Raw genomic sequence first — 10,994 nt, forward strand, 5'->3', positions numbered from 1 at the left:
TAATTAAACTTAGAAATTGTGTTTACTTTTTAATTGTTAAAAAATTTAGCAGTCTTTGTATAATGTAGGACATTTTTATGGTGTACTTTGTATTCTGGCCACAAAAAAACAAATTTACTAGACTTACGATATGCATAGTATAAAATTGACCAAAAGGTAAATTTATTTAAATTTAATTTTCTTAAAGTCTTTATTATAATTAAGATTTCCAACCAACGAAAGTAAATACAAAAATAAGTTTACATAAATAAATGTTTTGTACAGACATAAGGAAATCAAAATCCTAAAATTTTCAGCAATAAAACTGTTCCTAAAGTTTTTCAATATAGTGGAACTGGGTTTTAAGAGGCTTTTAAAGTTGTGTAAAGCTGTGTTTTTTTCATAGAGACTAAACCCTAGATTCTGTTTTGTGTTTATAATCAATACTAAGTAGCAAACCTGTTCATTTATATCAAAAATTAATTTCAAACTATACACTTTTAAAATCCATTAAGGTATCAAAATACACAGAGCGGCTTAAATTTTTATACCATACTCACATTTTAATATCCAGGATTGGCTAGGAGCCTGTAAACTTAATTGTACGCAAAGTAGTACAGTTTGATAAATAATTAAACTTTAAAAATAACTTGAAGATGAAAATTTGAAATGAGTCTTGAAGGCTTTGTAGAAATAGTGTTAAAACCCTAAATGAGAAGTAGACTAGTAAACAAGGACATTACCTACTTTCTCATAAACAAAATTAAAACTAACAAGAGTGGTAGATAAATTGTAAATCTTATCGACTTGTGGAAAAAAATAAAACCATTGAATTTCGTTGCTCCGTATGCGCTATATGCGAAACTAGTGGTTGCCGGTCACCAACCTTAAAAAAATTACATTTAGGAAAAGAATTTTCAACTATACTGCTATCATAGCAGCAAGAGAAAATCTTTTTAAATTTCAATGAATTTTCTTTCATTAAAAAGCATCTAAGAACGTAAATAAAATAAGACTAAAAATACTCAGTTGTGTAAAATATTAAAACCCTAATATTATAATCTATTGTTCCGAATAAACAGTTCTTAAAAAATATTTTTAAATAACTAGTTTGACCATACAATGAAATAAAAGCAAAATTTTGAAAATAAGAAATCGGTATAAATTTACTTTTGAATTTTTACAAAATAAAATTTTCGTATAAATTACAGAATGCTAAAATTTGAAAAATTTATAAAATTTTAACATAAAATTCAGTAAATCGATAACATATCTCAAACGCATTCAAGGATTCTAAAATTAAGTATTATAGCTACTTCATATTATATTCTGAAATATGATGCACATATGAACATATAGGATTAAATATTTCAAGCGCAACAAAACGTTTAGGTGCGTTTACATTGGGAAACCTAGAACAACAAGTGCTACGTGTTACTTTTTATTGACTACTCATTTTACGCTAGTTGAACTGCTACAATATCTAAACTAGAATACATTAAACCACTTTATAAGTGTAATCAAGCAAAATTTGGTAACCCAAACTCCGTCTGGTTAATTTGAAAATTACTAGGCGAAATTATTCATACATTAAAATAAAGAAAGTAAACTTACCTGATCGAATCAAGCTTCACAATTGCAAGGCACACAAACTTCAAATCATAGACAGATTATTTACTTTTGTTTGCAACACCGAAAAATCGACTAGTTCGTTGTAATGGAACTGGACAACTGATAAAAAAAAATCGACTCGCAGTCGACGAAAAACTAAATATCGCACTCTTATATAGGTTAAAAAAAACTTTGCGTGAAATTACTTCCGGTTGCTGGTTTTTGCTTAATAAGTGAAATTTCATATGGATAGAGTCTCTTGGTCCTAATGGTATTTTCCTTCCACCAAACGTTGTGAAGGATAGAGATGGTGGGTTCGAATCCAGCCGTAACCTGGTTGTATTTTTGGACTGAACTTCCTTATTTTGTGATATCTGATTTTCCACTTTACAAGAATTTATACGGCATTTCTTTGTATATATGAGCTCATAACCCTGATTATGTATGAACCGGGGCCTCCCTTACAGAGCGGTATCACTCGCCAAAAGCTGTGCAAAGCGTGGAGGTAGTGGGTTCGAATCCCGCTGTTACACTGGATGTATCTTCTTGCTGTCCTTCTATTTGACAAAGGTTTATAAGTCTAAATTGAGCACACATGCCTGCAAATGTATGTAAATCCAATAAACCACATAAATAATATGCATGTACTATGAACAAATAGTTGAGGTCTTCATGGCCACTGAGTATTGTCAATCCGCTAAACATTCTAAAGCGTAGAGGTCGTGGGTTCCCACTTTAATCCAGAATGTATCTGTCATTCTTACTATACGATTTTAATTAGTAACTTGTTGTGCCCTGTTCTTTCTTTTGAATTAAGCACACAGGTCTGTATTTATTTACTTATTTGAATGCATATCCAGGCTTGTATGCTCATCACAAAGTACGACTTATAAGAGCATGTCAACTTGAAGAACAGATAGTACAAGTAAGAGAAAGATATCATAAAGATACAGGATTGATATCAAACGGATATCATCCAGGTTTATGACGGAATTCGAACCTACCACGTCCAAGCTAACCGAAATGGCGGGACCACTCAATCAGGGAGGCTCTCTCTCAAACCTGTAAATTTGTGAATTTCGTGTCGATATTTACTCGTTTCAATTTAAAGAGTGGCAGAAAGTTAATAAACTTGAGCTTCAGCAGAAAAAGTTATGCTATGTGTTATGCTATATATATGAGTTTACGAGCTCTCTGGCTTATGACCCAAGATTTTGTATTAATTTTGAAAAGAGAAGTGAGTAGTTGGTTTGATTTCTCTTTCAGGACTTTAGTCCCGCAGTGGACTGATCGTTAAGACACGGTTCCCAGCAGATCACCGAAGTCAAGCATCACTGGCTGCGGTCAGTGTGCGTGTGGGTGACCCACATGGATCAGTCTGCGTAGGGACCGAGGGTGTGCGGTATGGGTCCTCGTTGAACTGTTCTATCGTAAAGTGCTCGACTTCGCGTGCAGGTCGTCGGGATACCGAAGCGGAGGTGCCATCCCCTCTGCAGATGATCAAAATGGTTTTCCATACAGTCGCCAATAGCCCATTGTGCAGCTCCAGTGCGACGTAAATGAATTACAAAAAACCTATTTAAGATCTACAAAGACACAAGAGAGTTCTTAAGTAATAATTTCTATCAGTTAAACAATTGACTCTCTGCGTCTGCTAAAGTACGAAAAAATACATTTTAATGTTCATACTTGTATGTATTTATGTCATAAAAGATTACATTCATTAAAAATATTACTTTTAATAGATATTGAGTATTCGAGGTGATAATCTTCAATCATTAAACTGACAGATTTCTTTTTTTAAACCTTGAAATCATTCATTGTTATTCATTTTCATTATGTCTTTCTTAAATCACCATTCAGGGTTGATTTCAATTTTCTAATTCTCTGGTAGTAATATTGTAATTTAAAATATAAAAAGGCAATTTTATACAGCGTCATGACTACACCTTATTTACCAAAAACAAAAGCAAATTTTCTACTATAAAGCCAAGTAAAAAAAGCTCTTAAAATCTGGTATTTAATAAAATTTTAGTAGTTTTTGTTATTATTTTTGTGGATTCTATATAGAATAAATTCTGAATCCGATAAATGATTCTTCTTTAAATACTTACAACTGTGGTAATAATATTTTATAAATACTTTTATCAGTTTTTTTAAACTTATTCAATCCTAACTATGCAAATCGTTAACAATTCGAAAAACTAAATTAGATTTATTGTTCATTCTATTTGATATTTATTTATTTATAAATCAGTATTTTGTACATAAATTATTTGTATCTGTCAAATTGTTACGTAAGCTGATTTCTTAAAAGACTGAGTACTCTGTAATTACTTATAAGTAAACCTAGTTTTAAGCACTATATAAAAATTCTCAAACATTTCATAGCAAAATTTGCTAATATTCTCAGAGGCATTTATAGCATCAGATATATTTAACATAGATTCCCAAATATTGTGTATTAATATTTCTAAGCATTTATTTCATACTGCAATGATTATTTTTCAGGTTATTTTATATACTGTACATTCATTGTTTCACTCACTATTTTACAGGTATTTATATCGAATGTTTATCAAAGTGCGACTTAAAATTAATGACTGATGATTGTGTTATCAGGGCCTGATCTGGACATCAGGGAATCTCCACTTGTTGTAACTTTAAACCAAATTTACATGTTATTTATTTACAAAATGCCTTTAAGTTATGTATGACATAAGTGAATAGTAAATATTAGTAAATTTGCGGTTATATTTCTTTTAATTTTCGCTAACTCATAATTCTAATACGAGGGTTGCTATTTATATTTCTGGCCTAATAATGAAAAAACAAATATGTAGGATCGAAATTGGTTTTATTGTTTTTCAAAATATTCTCCATGATGATCAATACACTTTTGCATGCGTTTGAACCAATTTTCAAAGCACTTTTTCCAGTCCGATTGAGGTAACTCCAAAACATGCGTTTTGAATGCATCAACCGCTTCTTCGGGGGACGAAAATCGTTGTCCACGTAATTTATTTTTGATGTGTGGGAATAAGAAGAAGTCATTGGTTGCAAAATCAGGGCTGTACGGCGGATGACCCATCAGTTCAATCTTTCGCTCCGTCAGAAATAAGTATATTTTTTTCCAGCAATTGAAACTAATAAATATAGTTAGCCCAATATAGTCCACACAAAAGCACAGTAATTGTTGTTTCCTCTTAATATATTGTATATAATATGAACAGGGAAAACACAGGGGATTTTTTTTCCTAGATTTGAGTAGCAACTCTGAGAAATAATTAATATTTTTGCCGAAAATGTTTTGCAGTGATATAAAAATAAAATTTATTAATTGGAATAATAAGAGGGAATGATTATTTATTGTTATGGATCATAAAATAGTTTATTTGTGTTCTTTAAACCAAATGTAAAGTAATTTAAAATTGAAAAATAATTTACATGTTTATTATTAATATGAACAGGATCTAAGTATTTTTCATTAATTTCAGTGTCAAAATACCAACTTTGGTGAGCTTGTCGGTTTTTTTTATCTATTTATTGTTGTTGATCATTTTGATTTTAACAAGTGAAAAGTTTTCTTCATGTTGTTCTATGAAAAAGTAGTGTGTAGGAGGGCAATTTCAGTACAATTTTGCCTGATGTGTAATCCCTTAAAGGATTAACGATTACTAGTAATGATGCAATATATGTCCTATTGCACTTACAAGCAGGATTGGAAAAAAAATTATTTTGTCAGGGTTAAATTGGATTTTTTCATCATCTCTTTGATTCATTAAAGTCTTAGAGTAAGTCTTGCTGCATGAATGAACACCATTAATTTTATTAATATTAAAATAGATATTAATACATTTATTATTATTATCATTTACATTGATAAATTAGCAATAATTTTTTAATAAGAGTTATAGGGTTCAATTACCTTTTGTAGGATTTACATATTACTTTGTCCTCTAAATCAAATTACATACGTTTTCTGAAAATCGCGCATTCCTTAAAGTTTTTAGGATTATAATTAGTTTTTTGGTTTATTCCTTTTAGCATAATTCCAATCTATAATGGCAAGATATTTACTCAAATCTATGATATTTAATTTATTTTATCATTTTTTTTATTCTCAGTTTTGAAAATTTTTTAACTAACCATTTTTCCACAAGTATTAAAAACTAATCTAATAAAATTTTAAATCTATGGACTGATAGTGTTTGAGGTTAGGTACTGGCAATTTGGAATTTTCCTTGCAGCATATTAGGAAAACAGTTAATAATAAATTTTTAATTTTTGTGAAGTTATAAGTTTTGACAATTAAATTGATTTTTGTATGGCCAATTTTTCTTCCTAGATCTTTCATATTTATACTAAAAGTTTTATTTTAATGTAATATAATGTTATTTATTTAACCAGAATTTTATCATTCCATATAACTTGAATGTTTTTCAATTCCTATATTTTCTGACCAACTGAGCTACTTGATATAATTTCATTTTTCTGTTAAGAATTTTAAAAGATAAAAATATAAGATTAATTATGTTATTCATTATTAAAAAGTATTAAATTTGTTGGACATATAATTAGTTCCTCAATTCTTTTTCTTTTTTTCTTTCTTACTCATTGTTATTTTACTTTTTTTTCTTTGGCTGTAAAAAGCTTTTAGCAAGGCATTTTATTCTGTTCTCACTCGTAAAATCTTCTAATTTCATGAACTGTTATTTATTACCCTGTCATGAATATGGCATGGTAATAAATAACAGTTAATATAAGCTGTAAAAATTATAGCTTACAGCTTATGGGAATAAAATTATAAGATTTTTTTTTAATAATGATAATTTTTATTCTATTAAATTTTTTTATTACTTTTTGATGTATTTTTTTACTTAAAAGTATACTACATTAGAAAATAATCAAAAAATTATTTGTAATGAACTATTTAACTATAAAACTATAAATGCAATAATCTGAATGCAATAGTTTCATTTTTCAACAGGCCTTAGATGAAGAATACCTTAAAGTAGATGCTCAGTTTGGTGGCGTTGACCAAGGAAAGATTTTCACTTTCGCTGAAATGGTTTGTTTTTATGAATTGTTTCATATAAAATATACTTAAATTTTAATTTTTTGCATTAATTTCATTTTTTAATTGTAATATTTTTAAGTATTTTTATGATATGTTTCAGTATTTACCTCAATTGGGTTATGCTAAAAGAATTCATCTAATGAATCCAATGGGTATGAATAATTTTTGAAATGCATGTTATACTTTATTTTAATGAAATGCTTGCAGTAATATCATGGTTAAATTAATAGTTTCTTTTCATCTCTTTTACTTACATATCTTTTCTTTTTAAAATAACTTCTTTTTCTTTACATATCTTAAATGATTTTATCTACCAACTATTTGACTACTCATAATAAAAATATTTAAAAATAAACAGTAATTTTTGCATATTTTATCTTTATGATTATTATGATGGAATCCAATTGATAATTTATGAAAGTTTATTAATGCCATTCACTAATTTATAAAAGTAATATGATTTTAATTAGGTGTTTAATGTCTGTTTAGTTCACATCGCATATTTATGAATTCAGATCAGGCAATAGTTTAATCTAATGAAAAAGAGACTGAAGGAAACTCAATATTGGGTATGTGTTAGAGGCAAAAATTGTACAGATGTGATGTAGTCTGCAAAGTGAACCTTTTGAATTTGGATTAGATGGGAATTGCAAATGTAAAATTGTGGATTCTCTTTAAAAAAAATTCAAAAAATTTCTCTCATAACAGTTTTTTCCCCCTCCTTTTTTTAATAATAGCATAATATCTGCAGCAAGTATTAAATATGTAAAATTTTAAACATGTTTGAAGAATTTACCCAAGTCATCATCATCATCAATAGCTCGACAGCCCAGGGTGGGCCTTGGCCTTCTCAAGAAGTTTTTTTTCCAGGCTAACCTTTTTTTTTTGCTAGTGTTTTGCAATTTTTTGTTTTTAGGGCCGAAAGATCTTTCCCTAGGCTATCTATCCATCTCAAATTCGGCCTGCTTTTTTTTCGTGTGTCAACTGGCCTGGCATTGAAAACTCTGGTGGTACGGACGTCGACCATTCTTACACAAGTATCAGATTCATTTAATCTTACCTCAGTTAGGCTTCAAGTCTTATAAAACTCAAGATGCCAACCAAGAGAGCAGTTACTAAATTAATAAAAACTTACTGTTAAATTTCCATCTTGTTATTTGGATCCTGTATTGAAATGAATTTTGTTTATCTAATTTTTTTTATGTTTATATAAAAGATATTGTGATATTTGAAATGTTTTAATTATAAATGGTCATCCAAAGTTCCCTTTAAACTAGAAATAACTAAATTCTTTGTCTTAGAAATGTTGGGGGCCCTAAATGAGTATACTTGTTTTATTTTGTCAATATTGTTTGTTCAGGGGGCATCAATATTGCACTGTTTTCCATTTTGGAATGAAAAAAATTGAAAATGTATGCATTCATTATCCATATAAAGAATGTAAATTTTTCATGATTCTCATCTAAGAATAAATCAAAATTAATTTTAATAAATCAAAATCAATAAAGTAAAATGAGAGAAATGATTAAAAAATATTTTAAGATTGAAATTTATGCAATTAAGTTTTGTTGATATGCAAATTTTTTTGGTCATCTTAACAGAAGTTTATTTAACGAATTTTTCTTAAAATATTTCTGCTATCCTTTAACCTTCTTTTCATGAATAAATAAGTTGTTTCAAGTATGCTTTATTTTTGCGAAATTCATTTAATTGTAGATTTGCTCTCTTACAAATGTATTACATTGTTTTAATATTAGTGCCTGAACTTACTGGTGGTAAAATGAGTTCCTCTTTAGAAGATTCAGGAATAGACTTATTGGATAATCTCTCTACTGTTAAGAAGAAGCTCAAAAAGGCATTTTGTGAACCTGGTAATTTAGAAGATAATGGAGTTCTGGCTTTTGTAAAATATGTGCTACTCTTCAAAGATGAAGGTTAAGGACTTTCCTATTGTTTTCAGATCGTTTTTAAAATTGAACATTTATTTTGAAATGTAAGATATTTGTATGTCTAATTTTTTTTTTATCTTACTTTATATTTGCCACATAATTTTTTTAAACAACTGAAATAAAAAAAATTTATTTTGTATTGAATATTAAAAAAAAAAATCATTTTAAGATTCAGAAATTTTCAAAAGTGGTGTCAGAAAAATGAATTGTTTGTTTTTTAAAATGAGCCATTCGTGTTTTCGCATTTTGTAACGTGGTTTTTTTATGTAAAAAGTTCTTTGAAAAAAAGGTTAAAATTATACTTAAAGTAGTTTTTGTAAGCATTACCAAGCTAAGATTTTTAATATCAAACTTAGAACTGTAATGTATGGTAAATTGCCGGTTAAGTTCAATTCCATATAATTTCTTGCTCTATGTTCACCTATACTTAGTTTTATGAAAAGTTATTTTATATTTCTTTTATTATTTAATTTGCATTTCTTTAGATTTTGTCATTCGTCATTCAGAGAAATGAAGAAAATGGTGGAAACACAAATTATAAAAATAATGTGTATATAGAAGACGACTTTGAAAATATGTGTGTATTTGTGTTAAAATATGTTAATAAAGATTTTCAAAATGTTAATCACCTGCATATGTTCATCATATTTTCTTTATGATTGTGTTGAAACGTTATTGTTACACATAGTTGTTTAAAAATAAAATAGGAAACACAATCTATAAAATAATGCTTTATATTTTGAGAGATACAAATATATTTTTATGTAGTAAGTGACAAGAGGAGGTAGGGGTGAGTGTGACATTTGGATATGGTGAGTGTGACATTTTGTGATAAAAGGGTGGATGAAAAATACTTGGGAAAAAATGTGTGAGACATCATTTATGAATGATCTTCTAACCTAAATATTAATTTGTGGCCCACAAGATGCATATTTTTTTACATCATATTTAACAAAAATTCTAAAATTGAGCACACATTTTAGAATTATAGAGGAAAAAAAATTTAGTTATAGGAAAGGATATTCTAGGATTATAGGAAGAAAAAAATTCATTGAAAAGGCCATTTTTTCCCCACACTATCTAATTTATTTACTGCATTAACAAAGTCTGAAACATCATCTAAGAATGAAATTATGTAAACTTTGTAGCTTTTAATTCACAAATTAAATCTTTCAAATATTGAAGGTTATTCAGAACAGAAAACCACGATTTTTAAATGGCAGCTTTCTTAACTTGTTAAGCGTATTTGAAATTCTTATGGGCAGCGTTTTTAAAAAGAAAAAAAACAGAATTATTCATATTTTGCTACAGTTATATCTTGAAATTATAAATATATTTGAAAAACTCCTCTTTGCAAAGTCGCTATTTTGTTAAACTCATTGACCGATTTAAAATTCCAACACCTGCTATTTAAAATTTATGAGCTTAGAATTACAAAATACACTCAAAAGATTAAATTTATAATGTGGCAATTTTAAAAATATATCAATTTTAACTCAGTTTTAAATTTCACTCAATATCACTAAATTTTAAACTGAAGGTTAAACTAAGGAGAAGAATCAAAGGATGAACCAAACTTAGTTTGGCAATCTGCCAGGTGTTGCATAAGGGGGAAAAAACTGAAATTATTTTGTCATTTAGGGAATTAATTCTATTGTCATTTTAATTTAACTGTCAAAATACTCACGGGTGAAAAAAAAAGAATGCTGATTTTCTATTAAAATCATTTTGCCAAATATATATAAAAAAAAAACTTTGAAATGCAATAAACAAAAAAAGTACGCTACATTAGAAACATGCATAAGTTAAACATTCAGTTAATTTTTTAAATTTCATGAATTTATCTGTAAATCATACCACGTTTAATCTTTTCGAAAGCTTATTTCATCTAAAGCGTGACGTCAATAAACTACTACGAAAATATGCATATAGTAAGGTTCCTTATAGTTATGTAGTTTTTTCCCCTCCCGATTTTAAAATGGTAATTGTGTTCTCCCTAATAGCCTGTAATGTTACGTAATTTATCCTCAGTGGTAGATGGATCATGGGTTGGAGTCAGGCTAACCATGGGACGTTTTCGTGGTTTTCCTCCCCCTGTAACGCAGATGCGGGGTAGTTTTATCAAAAAGATCTCCACGAAAGCAAATTTCTCCCATTACTGTATTCAGGAGTTTCCTTGTCTTCTGGATTGAGTTCTAAATTGCAAGGCTAAGGAGTTGAACATTGGTAGCCGTAAAATCAAATTTGGGTCTGCTGTTCAACGACGGCTATAAAGTATAAAATAACCTGCAATGAGCTTTGGGGGCTCAAGGGATAGAGTATTCGCCTTTCAATGAGGGTGAACTGGGTGCGAATATCAGAGATGGCTGGTGGAT

General features: G+C 28.7%; 1 protein-coding gene across 10 annotated transcripts in view; it reads left to right on the plus strand.

Moving 5' to 3' along the window:
• Positions 1-9,244, plus strand: part of LOC147806773 (tyrosine--tRNA ligase, cytoplasmic-like) — a 49,310-nt gene extending 40,066 nt beyond the window's left edge. For 2 of the 10 annotated variants that reach the window (XM_087167165.1, XM_087167166.1), the window contains exons 5-9: positions 4,149-4,247; positions 6,581-6,661; positions 6,771-6,822; positions 8,428-8,604; positions 9,105-9,244. In XM_087167165.1, the coding sequence (XP_087023291.1) occupies positions 4,197-4,247; positions 6,581-6,661; positions 6,771-6,822; positions 8,428-8,604; positions 9,105-9,133 (390 nt within the window). In that variant the 5' untranslated portion in view covers positions 4,149-4,196 and the 3' untranslated portion in view covers positions 9,134-9,244. Of the gene's footprint in view, positions 1-2,692; positions 2,828-2,879; positions 3,282-3,970; positions 4,102-4,148; positions 4,248-6,580; positions 6,662-6,770; positions 6,823-8,427; positions 8,664-9,104 lie in introns of those variants that run through there. The other 8 variants (XM_087167170.1, XM_087167171.1, XM_087167169.1 and 5 more) reach the window with 8 other exon arrangements.
• The last annotated feature ends 1,750 nt before the right edge of the window (positions 9,245-10,994 follow it).

The sequence above is a fragment of the Parasteatoda tepidariorum genome, chromosome 7, assembly GCF_982258835.1.
Source record: "Parasteatoda tepidariorum strain Cologne lab strain chromosome 7, Ptep-v5.0, whole genome shotgun sequence".
NCBI classification, from domain to species: Eukaryota; Metazoa; Arthropoda; class Arachnida; order Araneae; family Theridiidae; genus Parasteatoda; species Parasteatoda tepidariorum.